We start from the raw sequence: 19423 nt of genomic DNA, 5'->3' as shown, positions 1-19423 counted from the left end.
AAGTCCTGCCCCTAGCAACCAGATCGGGTTCACTACAAAGGCGTACTTCTTCCTCAGGGGGAGGAACATTCTGAAGGGAGCTACTCATCTTCCTCCTCCCTTTCTTTTATTGTTGTTTACAGCCAATATTTTGGTCCAAACAGTGCTTTCACGTTAAAAGAAAGCTAAAATGACTCATTGGCAAATAAATTGCTTTCCACTTGAACCCGAATATGTGATCGCGGTTGAATGACGCTTCAAAAGGAGACATCTTTATATTCCTTATTTAAAACAGTTCCCGGGGAGTCTGACATGTATTGTTTGAATTTTCACAATGAGTGAGAGTTATAGCCTACCTATTATAATCAAGATACATGGGAAGAAATTCCATTGCAAGTGTTAAATGAACTCTTGTTTAGAAGCTTACAACCCCTAGCAAAAAGTATTGAATCACGAGTCTCGACATTTTATCATGTGGAACAAACTCAGATAAAAAGCTTGAAAAAATAATGAATTAGTTCAAAAGTGACGAAAGAATTATGACATTTTATTCGCTTTTTTCTAGGGCTGCCAAAATTATCGCGTTAACGGGCAGTAACAAATGTTTTTAGTAGGGCTGTCAAAATTATCGCGTTAACGCGCGGTAATTAATTTTTTAAATTAATCACGTTAAAATATTTGACGCAATTAACGCACATGTCCCGCTCAGACAGTATTCTGCCTTTTGGTAAGTTTTACAGCAAGGCTTTTTGTGCTGCAGCACCGCAGCGAACTCTTGTGGTCGCTTTGCGACATGGTTTATTTTTTTTCTTGCCAGTTCATATGGCTGCACGACGTCTCGGGCTGATAATGTTGTGCTTATATGATCCTTGGACAAGATTTGTCCGTAAGTATGGTTGTTGTAAAGAATGTACGTATTATGTTAGTAAGCGAAATGTTCTATTTTTTGTATGAGACGCTTTTCGTTTATGTTTAGTGAACCTGTATAGCGCGCTAAGCTAACGTTGTTGCTAATGCAATGCTTGTGTACTTTTATTTTGTAGTTTTACGACGGTCTAAAGAGGACAATGGTTTATTAATAAATCAGATGAAAAAGGAAGAAGTCTAATTATTAAGGCGTCGTTCACTAGCTGTCTAGCTTTGGAAAAAGTAGACGCTTCGGAGTGAGGACAGCATAGACAGATTTAAATGACAGTAGAGTGAAATGCCCACTACAGTCCTTATGTACCGTATGTTGAATGTACTGTATATATCCATCTTGTGTCTTATCTTTCCATTCCAACAATTTATTTTACAGAAAATATATAATTTACAGAAAAATATGGCATATTTTATAGATGGTTTGAATTGCGATTAATTGCGATTAATTACGATTAATTAATTTTTAAGCTGTAATTAACTCGATTAAAAAATTTAATCGTTTGACAGCCCTAGTTTTTGGTTAATCACGTTAAAATATTTGACGCAATTAACGCACATGCCCTGCTCAAACAGATCAAAATGACAGTGTCATGTCCATTTGTTACTTGTGTTTTTTTGGTGTTTTTTTGCCCTCTGCTGGCGCTTGGGTGCGACTGATTTTATGGCTTTCAGCAACATCCATGAGAATAGTGTAATTATTGACATCAACACTGGCGGGCTACTAGTTTATTTTTTGTTTGAAAATTTTACAAATTTGACTAAAACGAAAACATTAAGAGGGGTTTTAATATAAACTTTCTATAACTTGTACTAACATTTATCTTTTAAGAACTACAAATCTTTCTATCCACGGATCGCTTTAACAGAATGTTAATAATGGTAATGCCATCTTGTTGATTTATTGTTATAATAAACAAATACAGTACTTATGTACAGTATGTTGAATGTATATATCCGTCTTGTGTCTTATCTTTCCATTCCAACAATTTACAGAAAAATATGGCATATTTTATAGACGGTTTGAATTGTGATTAATTATTAAGCTGTGATTAACTCGATTAAAAATTTTAATCGTTTGACAGCCCTACTTTTTTCAAATCCAATTACTCAAGTTAATCGATAAATCGTTGCAGCACTAATTTCAACTGTGAGGTAGACATCTCAGCCATTTCCCTAGAGTGTCGGACTTAACTCCAATGAAAAGCTGATTGAACTACTTAGTGTAGCAAAGTACAAATTCAACTGAACTTTCAAGGGCAACATCACCAGCATGTTATCAATGCAAACATGTACAATGTGTCTTTAAATGTTACTTACAGTGAAGATGAAGAAGGAGTTGTCCTGTGGAAGCGAAAGCATAAAAGTTTGCAGGGTTGCGCTCTTTAAAACAAGCTACAGGAAAAGTACGGAACTAAAAGAGTTTATAGTTTGGCAGGAGGCAGTTATCTCCCCACTTGCACTCTCGCTCAGTCTGAGCCCTCCGCGCCAATTTACATGACAAAAAACTGTGCCCTTTTGGAAGAGTGAGTTCATTCGGTGATGAATACAGCAACTCTTCCATCCCAAAATAATTAAATGAGCTGTAGAAAACTGGCAAAACTTTATATTTTCGACAACGACAAAAAAAAAGTATGTAATTTGTTTAAGATAAATGGCATTCCACATGTTTGCTTGATTGAATATTTAAGTTTTATATGCACTGGGATTGGCTGGCAGTGGCGGAATGTAACGAAGAACGGATCCTCCGTTTTTAAGACAAGTAATTCTTAAAAGATACATGTTAGTATGAGTTATGATAATTTGATATTAAAACCCTTCTTAAAGTTTTTGTTTTAATAAAGTTTGTAATATTATTTGAAGTGATAGGTTGCCATTCTTGTTACGTCGCAGTGCGTGACGTCACTGGTCCCGTTGCGGAAAACCCAGCGTGTCACTCGTTAGCTTTCCCAATATATCGTCAGTTCTACCCTTCCTATTTGAACCAGATCTGAAAAGTGAAGAGCAGGACAGCACTGTCGGTCGTTCACAAGACGAGCTTCAGGGAAAAATGCGTGCAGCAAATACCTGATAAGACAAAAGTTGGGCAAAACTGGTGATGCGAGAGAGTCCTGTTGGGAGCGAGAGTGTATGCTGTCCGGTTTTATTAGCAGATATTCAAGGTAAGCATATTGCGTTTTAAAACTTATCCCAATTATGTAGATTGTTAGCATCCAGAGCTGTCGTGTGCTTACAGTACAGGCCAAAGAGCACACCTTGTGTAATCCATGTCTTGTACATTGTAACGCGTGGTAGCTAGGATGCGTGTATAAAAGTACCAAAAAAGGGGAGACGCTTCCACTTATGCACATTTATTCACAAAAAATAATTCCACCTTGACCACTCTTCACTCGGGAGCTCAGCAGTACGCAAGCACGCGTTCCCTGACGAACTCCCAACTTTGTTGTAAGGTCCACGTCAGAGTCACTGTCGTCACTGTAGCGTGCCATAGTGCTTTAATTATTCAGTATGATTTGGGGAAAACTCCCACGAAGAATATTCAACAAAAAAGATAGCAATAGTAATCCAAATCTGCGTTTTTTTACTCACTTGAAGATCCAGGAATTAGATCGATACCATGGCGATGTCGCAGCCGCGATTAGGCCGTCAATTCCACAAAATAGACTGATCCGAAAAGCCACTGTGGGACCGACGAATCAAAAAAATGGACAGATCCGAAACCAATATTGCAGACGCGGTGGGACCGTCGGATCCAGAAAATAGACGGATCCCTTACTTGACTGAGGATCCAGTAAAAATGTTCGTGCGCTAGTTGTAACACGTGGTGGGTAGGATGCGTGCATACAGGGACCAAAAAGGGGGAGAAGCTTCCACTTATGCACATTTATTCACTAAAAATAATAATTCCACCTTGACCACTCACTTCACTCCCCTTGTTTCCATTTGACTGGAAATTGCATCCAAAAGCAGCACATCGTGGCATTTTACTACGCGAGTTTAGGCAGCAATAAGCAATTGTTGAACACGAAAGACACCAATGACGTCATCACTGCGAGCCCGCAAATCATGGCGCCAACTAACGGTCAAAATATGGACTAAATATTATAAAATATTGCCATTGATTTACCATTTTATGTGTTTCTAACAACATATTTTAGTACTAGAGAACAATTGTGGTTTATTAGAGCCTACACGTATTTAAGTTAGAGGATCACTTTAAGTGCATTTTTGTGCATCTGTACTTTTTACTTTTACTTCACTAAATAATATAGCCAACCCAGGTCCCTAATGGATGGCAAGTTTTAAACATGCATATGGAAGATGCATTGCAAATGCCACGCGGCTTAAAAAATTGGCAAAATGTGGAATAAAAGGCCGTGAATACTTCCCAGATGCATTGTATATCAAAGCTGAATTGTTTTGGGATTGAACAGTCAAGCAGAATTGACGCCAAGTGTCGGATTACATCCACTTCCCTCCACGTGCCGCCGTATGTTTGTCCCCGTGACCATGCTCCACCTACATGTGAGCTAATCAGTGATCACGTCCAAATCTTATCGGTTATACAATCTATTTTACTGCAAACGTCCTTCAAGAATATTACAGTAACTGAGCAGCGCACCTTTGAATGTATTCATTTAAAAATGGAAAGATGAAAGTTGACAGGTGGTTTTGGCTCATTTTTCAAAACTTTTTTGCAATGGCCTAAGATTAAGTTGTCCAGCACATAATAAACATTCTCTGTAATGGCTGTTTACACTATGTTATGAGTTCTTTTTTCTTTTTTTTTGGATGATTTGCAGTGAGGTGAAAGTGGTAATCAAAAATATTTACAAATTGTTCTCAGTGCAATTCCACACCAAAGCCAACAGCTGCAACATTTACAAATTGTTCAGTAACACAAACACCGCTTTGAGTGCATTTTGCTTTGTACTCTGTAAAGACATGTTTTTTTTTCACCGTTTGCACTGAGCGATGGGAATGGAGTGGTTCCAAAGTGTGTTTAAATGATCTGTTTATTTTTGGGCTATTTACTGTTGATTTCAGGGCATTTCTGGGTCAATTACTGTTTATTTGGAGTTGATCCTGTGGGTTTTGGGGCATTTACAGGTCACCTCCTGCTAATTTTGGTGCATTTAGGGGTCACTTTAGATTTTGGCGCATTTCCAGATCAATTACTGTTTATTTTGGGTTATTTACTATTGATTTCAGGGCCTTTCTGGGTCAATTACTGTTTATTTGGAGTTGATCCTGTGGGTTTTGGGGCATTTACAGGTCACCTGTTAATTTTGGTGCATTTAGGGGTCACTTTAGATTTTGGGGCATTTCCAGATCAATTACTGTTCATTTTGGGTTATTTACTGTTGATTTCAGGGCATTTCTGGGTCAATTACTGTTTATTTGGAGTTGATCCTGTGGGTTTTGGGGCATTTAAAGGTCACCTCCTGCTAATTTTGGTGCATTTAGGGGTCACTTTAGATTTTGGCGCATTTCCAGATCAATTACTGTTTATTTTGGGTTATTTACTATTGATTTCAGGGCCTTTCTGGGTCAATTCCTGTTTATTTGGAGTTGATCCTGTGGGTTTTGGGGCATTTACAGGTCACCTGTTAATTTTGGTGCATTTAGGGGTCACTTTAGATTTTGGGGCATTTCCAGATCAATTACTGTTTATTTTGGGTTATTTACTGTTGATTTCAGGGCACTTCTGGGTCAATTACTGTTTATTTGGAGTTGATCCTGTGGGTTTTGGGGCATTTAAAGGTCACCTCCTGATAATTTTGGTGCATTTAGGGGTCACTTTAGATTTTGTGGCATTTCCGGATCAATTACTGTTTATTTTGGGTTATTTACTGTTGATTTGGGGGAATTTCTGGTTCAATCACTGTTCATTTGGAGATACTTACAGAGAATTTTGGGTCATTTACAGGTCACTTCCTGTTAATTTCTGAGCATTTAGGGAACACTTTTGATTTAGGGGCATTTTTCGATCAATTACTGTTTATTTTGGGTTATTTACTGTTGATCTGGGGGCATTTCTGGCTTAATTACTGTTTATTTGGAGTTACTTACAGAGGATTTAGGGGCATTTAATAGCAATAGCGTTTTGGGTGCATTTACTTAGTACTCTGTAAAGACGTTTTTGTCACCGTTTGTACTGAGTGATGGGAATGGAGTGGTTCCAAAGTGTGTTTAAATAATCTTGCAAAAGTAATTTTGCTGAAAAGGCAAAGTGATGTATTTATTCATCACATCAGCAACACAGTATTTACAAAAGTATGGGAAAAAAAATATCTTACCTTAATATATCTTTAGCTACAAGTAGCAGTATGCTACACCAGGATTTCATGTTTAATTTTTCGTTTACAGTAATGGATTTTTTTTTTTCTCTCCATCTCGCTGTTCCCAACAAATTGCAGCAGATGCATGATGACTTTGCACCAAGTTCTTTAGTCCATCCTCGTGATTAATGACAGTTTACAATTCCAAGGAAGAAGACGGTTAGGTCTTTTGAACAGTCGGTGTGTTGAGGGCATTTCAGGTGAGTCACACTCCACTATGGTGTGTGTAACGAGCCACTCCCGTCGGGCGTATCTACTGTTTGGCTTTCTTGACGATGGTGCCCACCGCGGAGATGACCGTGGTCTTGGTGCCGCTGGCCGTGGTCGTGACGGACACCACGGCCGGTAAGGTGGCGCTGGTGGTGATAAGCGTGGGCTGGGCCAGGGTCACCGGGATGGCCGAGTCCCATTTGCTCTTCCTCTTTTGAGAATCTGGCGAGATAAATTCACATTAGAGCTGCAGCTATCGATCATTTAGGTAATAATTAGGCTATAAATGCACTTAAAAATAAATTCATACAGTGCCTTGCAAAAGTATTCGGCCCCCTTGAATCTTGCAACCTTTTGCCACATTTCAGGCTTCAAACAAAGATATGAAATCTAATTTTTTTGTCAAGAATCAACAACAAGTGGGACACAATAGTGAAGTGGAACAACATTTATTGGATAATTTAAACTTTTTTAACAAATAAAAAACTGAAAAGTGGGGTGTGCAATATTATTCGGCCCCTTTACTTTCAGTGCAGCAAACTCACTCCAGAAGTTCAGTGAGGATCTCTGAATGAGCCAATGTTGTCCTAAATGACCGATGATGATAAATAGAATCCACATGTGTGTAATCAAGTCTCTGTATAAATGCACCTGCTCTGTGATAGTCTCAGGGTTCTGTTTAAAGTGCAGAGAGCATTATGAAAACCAAGGAACACACCAGGCAGGTCCGAGATACTGTTGTGGAGAAGTTTAAAGCCGGATTTGGATACAAAAAGATTTCCCAAGCTTTAAAAATCTCAAGGAGCACTGTGCAAGCCATCATATTGAAATGGAAGGAGCATCAGACCACTGCAAATCTACCAAGACCCGGCCGTCCTTCCAAACTTTCTTCTCAAACAAGGAGAAAACTGATCAGAGATGCAGCTAAGAGGCCCATGATCACTCTGGATGAACTGCAGAGATCTACAGCTGAGGTGGGAGAGTCTGTCCATAGGACAACAATCAGTCGTACACTGCACAAATCTGGCCTTTATGGAAGAGTGGCAAGAAGAAAGCCATTTCTCAAAGATATCCATAAAAAAGTCTCGTTTAAAGTTTGCCACAAGCCTCCTGGGAGACACACCAAACATGTGGAAGAAAGTGCTCTGGTCAGATGAAACCAAAATGGAACTTTTTGGCCACAATGCAAAACGATATGTTTGGCGTAAAAGCAACACAGCTCATCACCCTAAACACAATCCATCTCCACTGTCAAACATGGTGGTGGCAGCATCATGGTTTGGGCCTGCTTTTCTTCAGCAGGGACAGGGAAGATGGTTAAAATTGACGGGAAGATGGATGCAGCCAAATACAGGAAGATTCTGGAAGAAAACCTGTTGGTATCTGCACAAGACCTGAGACTGGGACGGAGATTTATCTTCCAACAGGACAATGATCCAAAACATAAAGCCAAATCTACAATGGAATGGTTCAAAAATAAACGTATCCAGATGTTAGAATGGCCAAGTCAAAGTCCAGACCTGAATCCAATGGAGAATCTGTGGAAAGAGCTAAAGACTGCTGTTCACAAACACTCTCCATCCAACCTCACTGAGCTCGAGCTGTTTTGCAAGGAAGAATGGGCAAGAATGTCAGTCTCTCGATGTGCAAAACTGATAGAAACATACCCCAAGCGACTTGCAGCTGTAATTGGAGCAAAAGGTGGCGCTACAAAGTATTAACGCAAGGGGGCTGAATAATATTGCACGCCCCACTTTTCAGTTTTTTATTTGTTAAAAAAGTCTAAATGATCCAATAAATTTTGTTCCACTTCACGATTGTGTCCCACTTGTTGTTGATTCTTGACAAAAAATTAAAATTTTATATCTTTATGTTTGAAGCCTGAAATGTGGCGAAAGGTTGCAAGGTTCAAGGGGGCCGAATACTTTTGCAAGGCACTGTATATCTAAGCTTAGCCTTAAATGATAAATACAGTGCTGGCAAAAAGTATTGGCACCCCTGCATTTCTGTCAAAAAAAAAAAATGCTCAATTTCTCCCAGAATATGATTCATTGATTATGAACTTAGAGAACGGGAAAAAAATGTAATCGTTATCATTTTACACAAAACTCCAAATATGGGCCGGGCACAACTTTTGGCACCCTTTGAAAAATCATGTGATGCTTCTCTAATTTGTGTAATTAACAGCACCTGTTACTTACATGTGGCACATAACAGGTGGTGGCAATAACTAAATCACACTTGCAGCCAATTAAAATGGATTAAAGTTGACTCAACCTCTGTCCTGTGTGTACCACATTGAGCATGGAGAAAAGAAAGAAGAGCAAAGAACTGTCTGAGGACTTGCGAAGCAAAATTGTGAGGAAGCACGGGCAATCTCAAGGCTACAAGTCCATCTCCAAAGACCTGAATGTTCCTGTGTCTAACGTGCGCAATGTCATCAATAAGTGTAAAGCCCATTGGACTGTGGTTAACTTTCCTTGATGTGGACGGAAAAGAAAAATTGATGAGCGATTTAAATGAAAGATTGGGCGGATGGTGGATAAAGAACCTCGACTAACATCCAAACCAGTTCAAGCTGTTCCTCAGTCCGAGGGTACAACAGTGTCAACCCGTACTATCCGTCGGCGTCTGAATGAAAAGGGACTCCATGGAAGCGTACTGTAGTGGACCAAACATACACGCAGACACTGGTGTTTCAACTTAGGTAAAAATTCCATTTAACAAAGTCACAAAACAAACAGTTTAGCACAAAACCTTGGGCCCAACATAAAAGAGGCCAACATAACAAAAAAGCTTCAACCAAACTGACCTCACCTCCAGACACATCTCTGTGGCCGTTTAAATCGGGGCGGACTCAACTAACGACTACGTGAAGGAGGTATGACAAATTTACCAAACAATGTCAACTTAATAAAACAACAACAGATGGAAAATATACATATATTCAAACAATAACTAATGTGCATTTAAACAAACAGTGAAAACTTTACTCCAAACAATCATAACTGAATCAACTTAAATAACCCCCCTTCAGAATGGTAGGTGCCAGATCTTACACAGCTGTGGTCGTTACCTCAAATTGGCAAATAAAATCTTATTAGCATTCAGACAAATATTAACTAAAGTGTGCACCCATTAGAAAATACATGTCCAAAAAAATATCACATAAATAATTAACTAAATCCTGAAACACTAAATTGTGGTGGTAGTGGTAGCCACCACAGATACCCAGGAAAACCCTACTTCTGACCCAGAGACAAAAAAAGCCAGGCTGGAGTTTTGGGAGAATGTTCTCTGGTCAGATGAGACAAAAGAGTTTTTTGGGAAAAGGCATCAACATAGAGTTTACAGGGAGAAAAACGAGGCCTTCAAAGAAAAGAACATGGTCGCCACAGTCACACATGGCGGAGGTTCCCTCATGTTTTGGGGTTGCTTTGCTTCCTCTGGCACTGGATTGCTATGAAGTCTGAAGACTACCAACAAATTTTGCAGCATAATGTAGGGCCCAGTGTGAGAAGCTGGGTCTCCCTCAGAAGTCATGGGTCTTGCAGCAGGACAATGACCCAAAACACACTTCAAAAAGCACTAGAAAATGGTTTGAGAGAAAGCACTGGAGACTTCTAAAGTGGCCAGCAATGAGTCCAGACCTGAATCCCGTAGAACACCTGTGGAGAGATCTGAAATTTGAAGTTTGGAGATGGCACCCTTCAAATCTCATAAAGACCTGGAGCAGTTGACCAAAGAAGAATGGGCTAAAATTCCAGCAGAACATTGTAAGAAACTTACTGATGGATACCGGAAGCAGTTGTTCACAGTTATTTTGTCTAAAGGTTGTGCTACCAAGTATTAGGCTGAGTGTGCCAATACTTTTGTCCGGCCCATTTTTGGAGTTTTGTGTAAAATGATAAAAATGATAATGATTTAAAAAAAAAAAATTCCCATTCTCTTTTGTTTTTTTTTTTCCATTGCGAGCAAAATAAATGAAGATATTACTAGCAAAGCATTTGTAATTGCATTTATTTTCTGGCAGAAATTGACCATTATATGACAGTATTGCAGGGGTGCCAATACTTTTGGCCAGCACTGCGTATAAGTCTAAGTCCAAGAAAAGAACAATTGGCTAACGTGGGACTAAGCGGAACATAATGGATGGATGGATGGCATAAATAGACATATTTGCTCAAACAAAACCATACCTTATGTTGGTCTAAACAGGGAGCAGCTGGTTTCAGCTATGTTAGACAAGTTACGGCATATTCACTGTTGCTATTAGAGGGTAGTGTATCCATCCAAATCAATTAAAATAAATGCAACACTTACAAAGCAAACCATTATCTCAGTCTAATTCAACGAATCCTCGAAGCAACAAAATTTGATCCAAACCTTTTTTCCAATTGATTTACTCGAGTTAATCTATTAATCGGTGCAGCATTTATTCACATTTCATTTCCACGTGAAAATGCGCACGACGGGAAGGTTTGCGTCTACCTGTGGCCGTGGTGGTCGTGTTGCTGCTGTTTGTGGTTGAAGACGAAGAGTTGGATGGGTTAGAACCCTTCTTCGTACCTGTGACAAACTCAATCTGTAAAAAAATACACCTAGTATTAGAAGAAAAACATTCAATTGAATGCTCCCCCCCTAATATTCCTCCATATACAATGTTGAAACATGTTGGCCTTCTTCAAAGATGCAACTTAAATGATTTCCTAAAAAGTTATACTTATAGTGACAAGGCCGACATACAATTTATGGGGCTCTTGCTTAAAGGAACGAGCAGTATTTAATAAAATGACACATTCCAACGTTATTCTTCGCATGCTCCAATATTAACCTGCATACCAATGAGTGTGTTTCACAGACAGTAGAAAAGAGTAGCGCTTGCCTACATGTTCTTTCTAGTCCTCTATCTGACTAATATGCAGCTGCTGGAATGATGTTGTTGGTACTGATGACAGCAGCGTGTGTCAATGATAGCTCTACCTGTGCATACTTTACAAAATGTACTAATTCATTTTTACAGGTAAAGGCAAAAGTTACCAGCTTGAGTAAGAATTAGGGGTGGGAACTTGTGAATAGCTCACGATACGATACGGCGAAACAACAAGTATCGACACATGGGTCAGGAAATTATTCTAGAATATAAATCAAAACTAATAAACAGACAAAAGAGCTCTTTTCATCCTTTCACTGTGAATTGGAAGGTGTTTATTACTAGTAGACGTCCAATCCATTTGAACTGGGAAGGGTCCCTCCCACTTCAAACGGATTGGATGTCTATGAGCGTCATTCGAAGCGCAAGGAGTTTATTTGGGGGCGTATCACGTCATTTCCTGTTGATTTTCAGTCAATTCCTTTTCCTTTTGCAGCATTTACAGGTCAATTCCTGCTGATTTTGGGATACTAAAACTCTACAATGTCCCCAAACGAATATGAAGTCAAGGTTTCCCCTACACATAAAAGGCCCACCTAAAGGGTTGTTTTAATTTTATTTTGAATATTTCATATATTTTTAAAAATTATTTTAACTTAACATTATACTGATGTTCCAATTTGCTAATGTTTTGAAAAATAATCCTGTTCAATGGAAAAAAAGCTTTATTATTTTTTTTAACCTAGATATCTTGAAGTAACACACTGCAATCCCTTAATACCGTGAAACCGTGATATTTTGGCTTAAAGTTATCATACCGTCAGAATCTCATACCAGCACATGCCTAATTGTCACACCTTGAGTAAGAATTATAAGTAAATACTTGTGTAGCTAAAATCGAGATTTGCTTTTATGCCTCACCTTAGTGCGCTCCTTTTTGGCTTTTTCCAGCTTGTCCATCTCGATTTTCTGTGCTTTAGCTGAAAGAATGAGTTACACATATTAAGATAAAATGACCACAAAAACGGATGCAGAGTGGAAAGAACATACCTAGAGCTTCGTAGTAAGAGTCCTCTGACCAGCCGTGTGGATCAAACATATCTTTTGGGTAGTTTGTGCCCAATTCGTCAATACTGCAGAACTGGATGAGCTTCTCGTATATACTACACGTGAAAAAAAAAATCATATAAGACATTAACTAATGGACACATTTGGACTTTTCATTTGAGCTACGTTGAACACCTCGGGTTTCTGAATTCTTTTTTCTTCTGAATGTGGCTGTTTGTGTCAAAATCTCCATGGAGCTTCCTTTCATACAGCTTGTGGATCTTCTCCTGATATTACAAGAACATTGAGAGGATATGAACAAACATGATTGGACCAAAACATATATATCAATAAACCCCCCCCCCCCAAAATGTATATATATATATATATATATACACACACACACACACACACACACAGTGCCTTGCAAAAGTATTCGGCCCCCTTGAACCTTGCAACCTTTCGCCACATTTCAGGCTTCAAACAAAGATATAAAATTTTAATTTTTTGTCAAGAATCAACAACCAGTGGGACACAATCGTGAAGTGGAACAAAATTTATTGGATAATTTAAACTTTTTTAACAAATAAAAAACTGAAAAGTGGGGCGTGTAATATTATTCGGCCCCCTTGCGTTAATACTTTGTAGCGCCACCTTTTGCTCCAATTACAGCTGCAAGTCGCTTGGGGTATGTTTCTATCAGTTTTGCACATCGAGAGACTGACATTCTTGCCCATTCTTCCTTGCAAAACAGCTCGAGCTCAGTGAGGTTGGATGGAGAGTGTTTGTGAACAGCAGTCTTCAGCTCTTTCCACAGATTCTCCATTGGATTCATGTCTGGATTTTCACTTGGCCATTCTAACACCTGGATACGTTTATTTTTGAACCATTCCATTGTAGATTTGGCTTTATGTTTTGGATCATTGTCCTGTTGGAAGATAAATCTCCGTCCCAGTCTCAGGTCTTGTGCAGATACCAACAGGTTTTCTTCCAGAATGTTCCTGTATTTGGCTGCATCCATCTTCCCGTCAATTTTAACCATCTTCCCTGTCCCTGCTGAAGAAAAGCAGGCCCAAACCATGTTGCTGCCACCACCATGTTTGACAGTGGGGATGGTGTGTTCAGGGTAATGAGCTGTGTTGCTTTTAGGCCAAACATATCGTTTTGCATTGTGGCCAAAAAGTTCAATTTTGGTTTCATCTGACCAGAGCACCTTCTTCCACATGTTTGGTGTGTCTCCCAGGTGGCCTGTGGCAAACTTTAAACGAGACTTTTTATGGATATCTTTGAGAAATGGCTTTCTTCTTGCCACTCTTCCATAAAGGCCAGATTTGTGCAGTGTACGACTGATTGTTGTCCTATGGACAGACTCTCCCACCTCAGCTGTAGATCTCTGCAGTTCATCCAGAGTGATCATGGGCCTCTTGGCTGCATCTCTGATCAGTTTTCTCCTTGTTTGAGAAGAAAGTTTGGAAGGACGGCCGGGTCTTGGTAGATTTGCAGTGGTCTGATGCTCCTTCCATTTCAATATGATGGCTTGCACAGTGCTCCTTGAGATGTTTAAAGCTTGGGAAATCTTTTTGTATCCAAATCCGGCTTTAAACTTCTCCACAACAGTATCTCGGACCTGCCTGGTGTGTTCCTTGGTTTTCATAATGCTCTCTGCACTTTAAACAGAACCCTGAGACTATCACAGAGCAGGTGCATTTATACGGAGACTTAATTACACACACGTGGATTCTATTTATCATCATCGGTCATTTAGGACAACATTGGATCATTCAGAGATCCTCACTGAACTTCTGGAGTGAGTTTGCTGCACTGAAAGTAAAGGGGCCGAATAATATTGCACGCCCCACTTTTCAGTTTTTTATTTGTTAAAAAAGTTTAAATTATCCAATAAATGTTGTTCCACTTCACGATTGTGTCCCACTTGTTGTAGATTCTTGACAAAAAAATTAAATTTCATATCTTTATGTTTGAAGCCTGAAATGTGGCGAAAGGTTGCAAGATTCAAGGGGGCCGAATACTTTTGCAAGGCACTGTAGGTATATTTATCAATTTATTTGTGGGAATATGTGTTTGAACGATGTGTTAAGAGCACTGTAATTTTTTTTTTTTTTTTAGCATTTAAGCTAACAGACTTTTGCTATGCAAGTTAGCCAACTGTTCTCTTGTTGTACTTGGATTCTCTTTTATTCATTTATTTTTATACTGTTTGAGGCTAAGCCCAAACAGTAATGAAGAATGTTCTAGCTTATTAAGAAGCCAGTTTAGACTGTAAAATGTAAAAAAATTGGCAAAAATGTGAATTGTTGTTTTTCAAAGTAAATGTTCATTTTTGTTCTTGTCCTACTTTGACTTAGCAAAAATATAACGAATAAATCTTATATTTACAACTGAGAAATTACTGTATGTTATATTTCAAGAATTTAGGCAAGACTAAGGTGAAGAACGTCCTTAACGATTAATCGGTTATCAAAATAGCTGTTGATTAATTTGCTAATCGATTAGCTGTCAATTAATGGATTAATTGTTGTACCTCTAGTGGCAACAGTGAATATGACAAAACTCATTTAACATGGCTGAATCTAGCCGCTCCCTGTTAAGACCAACATAAGGTAGGTTTTTGTTTAAGGTAATGTATTTTTTATGCATTCGTAATTGAGATTATAGGTATGTTTATCAGTTTTTTTTTTGTGAGAATATGTGTTTGAACAATTTGTTAACAGCACTGTAAAAAATGTTTTATAGCATTTGAGACAGCAGACTTTTGCTATGCAAGTTAGCCAGCTGTTCTCTTGTTGTACTTGGATGCTCATTTATTCATTTATTTTTATACTGTTTGAGGCTAAGCTCAAACAGTAATGAAGAATGTTGTAGCTTATTAAGAAGCTAGTTTCAACTGTAAGATGTCAAAACATTGGCAAAAATGTGAATTGTTGTTTTTCAAAGTAAAAGGACATTTTTGTTCTTGTCCTACTTTGCCTTAACAAAAATATGACGAATAAATCTTATATTTACAACTGAGAAATTACTGTATATGTTAAAATTTCAAGAATTTCAGCAAGTTTAAGGTGAAGAAGGTCCTTAACGATCAATCGGTGATCAAAATAGTTGTCGATTAATTTGCAAATCGATTAGCTGTCAATTAATGGATTAATTGTTGCACCTCTAGTGGCAACAGTGAATATGACAAAATTCATTTAACATGGCTGAATCTAGCTGCTTCCTGTTAAGACCAACATTAGCTTAATCAAAAACCTACCTTATGTTTTTTATGCATTTGTAATTTAGATTATAGGTATATTTATCAGTTGTTTGTGGGAATATGTGTTTGAACAATTTGTTAAGAGCACTGTAAAAAAAAAAAAAAGTTAGCATTTTATAGCATTTAAGCTAGCGGACTTTTGCTACGCAAGTTAGCCAATTCTTCTTTGCTGTACTTAGATTCTTATTTATCAATTTTTTTATACAATTTGAAACTAAGCTAAGGTATTTTAATTAGGGGTGTCAAACGATTAAAATCTTTAATCGAGTTAATTACAGTTTAAAAATTATTCGTAATTAATCGCAATTTATCGCAATTCAAACCATCTATAAAATATGCCATATTTTTCGGTAAATTATTGTTGGAATGGAAAGATACGACACAAGATGGATATATCCATTCAACATACGGTACATAAGTACTGTATTTCTTTATTATTACAATAAATCAACAAGATGGTATTACCATTATTAACATTCTGTTAAAGCGATCCATGGATAGAAAGACTTGTAGTTCTTAAAAGATAACTGTTAGTACAAGCTATATAAATTTTATATTAAAACCCCTCTTCATGTTTTCATTTTAATATAATTTGTAAAATTTTCAATCAATAAACAAACAAGTAGCCCGCCATTGTTGAGGTCAATAACTACTAACACAATGCTTGCTCATGTGTGCTGAAGCCTATAAAATCAGTCACGCACAAGCGCCAGCAGAGGGAGCCAAAACTCCGAAAAACACAAGTACACATTTCACTGTGCCGTCATTGTAATCTGTTTGAGCGGGGCATTTGTGCGTTAATTGCGTCAAATATTTTAACGTGATTAATTTTAAAAATTAATTAACGCCCGTTAACGCGATCATTTTGACAGCCTAATTTGAATTAATAATTTATATTTTTCTGCATGGTTTGAAGAAGCAATCGGGAATTTTATTTTGTTTTCGCATATAATGCCCCTTTGAAAGTACAAATTTTAGCAAGCCGTTGTTTTACATCTCCTAAAATGTATTCTGCAACACATTCAATGTTCCTCATTCGATTACTCGATTATTTGAACTAACAAGTTGATAGATTAATCGATTACTAAAAAATTTGATTGCTGCAGCCCTACTTCAGAACTTTTTTTTGTTTTGTTTGTTTTTAATTGAGATAGTAGCTTTTGCAGAGGTTTGCACTATGAATCAATTAGGCAACGACTGACAAGTGTCTCATTTATTTGAGGTCTTTTGGCTTTCTCTACTGAGGAGAAAAAGACACAGCAAGTAAAAACAAGTCAAAGGCTTGCGACGTTGATCGAATTATCTGTCAAGCTGCCAGGAAAGACTGGCCAGAGATAAGAACCTCAGCAGGATATTTAAAAACTACTCGGACGGAATTATATCATTGCAACAAATACCGAAGACGGGGCATTTTTTGGGTTAATGTTTTAAAACGACCATCTGGGATCTAGCTGAACTCAATATAGCAGCAAGCAACTTTTTTGCAGATACCTGGAAAGTGCGTTCTTCTTCTGATTGCAATTTTGAAATGGCCAAAGAATATGCCAATTCCTCTGAGAGAACACGTTTGCCCCGAGGCCACGGATACCAGGGCAAAATGGTGAATCATGAGTTCAGTAGATAGTTCTGGGAGTGGGAGCCTCGCGGGGATAAAAAGTTGAGCTGTTCGCTTACTAAATCTGCCTTGTGTCCTGACCTGCCCCTTCGCCCTACAGAACTGATGTAACTACAGTCTTCAGTCAGGCCAAAGGCGGACCAAGATACGTTATTTCCTGACTTGGAAACTGACTTTGCGTAGATACAGTGGGGCAAATAGGTATTTAGTCAACCACTAATTGTGCAAGTTCTCCCACTTGAAAATATTAGAGGCCTGTAATTGTCAACATGGGTAAACCTCAACCATGAGAGACAGAATGTGGAAAAAAACACCAGAAAATCACATTGTTTGATTGTTAAAGAATTGATTTGCAAAGCATGGTGGAAAATAAGTATTTGGTCAATACCAAAAGTTCATCTCAATACTTTGTTATGTACCCTTTGTTGGCAATAATGGAGGCCAAACGTTTTCTGTAAGTCTTCATAAGCTTTTCACACACTGTTGCTGGTATTTTGGCCCATTCCTCCATGCAGATCTCCTCTAGAGCAGTGATGTTTTGGGGCTGTCGTCGGGCAACACGGACTTTCAACTCCCTCCACAGACTTTCAATGGGGTTGAGATCTGGAGACTGGCTAGGCCACTCCGGGACCTTGAAATGCTTCTTACGAAGCCACTCCTTTGTTGCCCTGGCTGGCCCTGGCTAACCCAGCCACGTCTCATCTTCAATGCCCTTGGTGATGGAGGGAGATTTTCACTCAAAATCTCTCGATACGTGGCCCTATTCATTCTTTCCTTTACACAGATCAGTCGTCCTGGTCCCTTTGCAGAAAATCAGCCCCAAAGCATGATGTTTCCACCCCCATGCTTCACAGTGGTTATGGTGTTCTTCAGATGCAATTCAGTGTTCTTTCTCCTCCAAACAAGAGAAACTGTGTTTCTACCAAAACTTTCTATTTTGGTTTCATCTGACCATAACAAATTCTCCCAGTCCTCTTCTGGATCATCCAAATGCTCTCTAGCGAACCGCAGACAGGCCTGGACGTGTACTTTCTTCAGCAGGGGGACACATCTGGCAGTGCAGGATTTGAGTCCCTGGCGGTGCTTTGTGTTACTGATAGTAGTAGCCTTTGTTACTGTGGTCCCAGCTCTCTGTAGATCATTCACTAGGTCCCCCCGTGTGGTTCTGGGATTTTTGCTCACTGTTCTTGTTATCATTTTGACGCCACGGGGTGAGATCTTGCACTGAGACCCAGATCGAGGGAGATTATCAGTGGTCTTGTTACTCTTGTATGTCTTCCATTTTCTAAAAATTGCTCCCACAGTTGATTTCTTTACACCAAGCGTTTTACCTATTGCAGATTCAGTCTTCCCAGCCCGGTGCAGGTCTACAATTTTGTCTCTGGTGTCCTTCGACCGCTCTTTGGTCTTGGCCATAGTGGAGTTTGGAGTGTGACTGACTCAGGTTGTGGACAGGTGTCTTTTAGACCGATAATGAGTTAAAACAGGTGCCATTAATACAGGTAACGAGTGGAGCCTCGTTAGAAGAAGTTAGACCTCTTTGACAGCCAGAAATCTTGCTTGTTTGTAGGTGACCAAATACTTATTTTCCACTGTAATTTGGAAGTAAATTCTTTAAAAATCAAACAATGTGATTTTCTGTTTTTTTTCCCCCACATTCTGTCTCTCAGGGTTGAGGTTTACCCATGTTGACAATTACAGGCCTCTCTAATCTATTCAAGTAGAACTTGCACAATTGGTGGTTGACTAAATAATTATTTGCCCCACTGTACTAGTGATGATTAGATGAGAGACTATTTGTAAGGAAACCAGTATTACTCTAATAAAGCTTCCTGACAAGGCCAGAGACAGCAGTATTCAATGATTAAACTGTCAACACCGCCATTTGTAATGTGCATCAACCTGATGTAGTACCTGTACCATATACAGCACTATAAATCAAGACTTCTTTGAGGTTCATGGACAGATTTTTGGCTAATTTTCTCAAACGTCTGTATTTTTACTGGCCTGTCATGGAGCACACCAATTTGGAATTCTTTACATCTCAGTCTTTTCAACCGCAAAAATCAGCATTCTTGCCCAGTCAACCTTTAGGGATATAAAGTAACACTGATAAGAAGTAGTATAATTTAACCGGTGCTTGTAAAGGTTTTGGCTGTTGTCGTTTT

At 38.7% G+C, this 19423-nt stretch overlaps 2 protein-coding genes across 2 annotated transcripts in view; both read right to left on the bottom strand.

Moving 5' to 3' along the window:
* The window catches only part of itgb4 (integrin, beta 4), a 58426-nt gene extending 55771 nt beyond the window's left edge, over positions 1-2655 (bottom strand). The window contains exon 1 of the mRNA XM_057826281.1: positions 2218-2655. The gene's annotated coding sequence lies outside the window, so the exon portion shown is untranslated. The remainder of the gene's footprint in view (positions 1-2217) is intronic.
* A 3471-nt stretch (positions 2656-6126) lies between these two features.
* The window catches only part of sap30bp (SAP30 binding protein), a 31117-nt gene continuing 17820 nt past the window's right edge, over positions 6127-19423 (bottom strand). Inside the window, exons 6-10 of the mRNA XM_057825690.1 lie at positions 12565-12656; positions 12373-12485; positions 12244-12302; positions 10941-11034; positions 6127-6671 (exon numbers count right to left, since the gene is read on the bottom strand). Of these exons, the coding sequence (XP_057681673.1) occupies positions 6493-6671; positions 10941-11034; positions 12244-12302; positions 12373-12485; positions 12565-12656 (537 nt within the window). The 3' untranslated portion in view covers positions 6127-6492. The remainder of the gene's footprint in view (positions 6672-10940; positions 11035-12243; positions 12303-12372; positions 12486-12564; positions 12657-19423) is intronic.

Source organism: Corythoichthys intestinalis, chromosome 21 (genome assembly GCF_030265065.1).
Source record: "Corythoichthys intestinalis isolate RoL2023-P3 chromosome 21, ASM3026506v1, whole genome shotgun sequence".
NCBI lineage: Eukaryota > Metazoa > Chordata > Actinopteri > Syngnathiformes > Syngnathidae > Corythoichthys > Corythoichthys intestinalis.
This window is presented reverse-complemented; position numbering and strand designations above follow the sequence as displayed.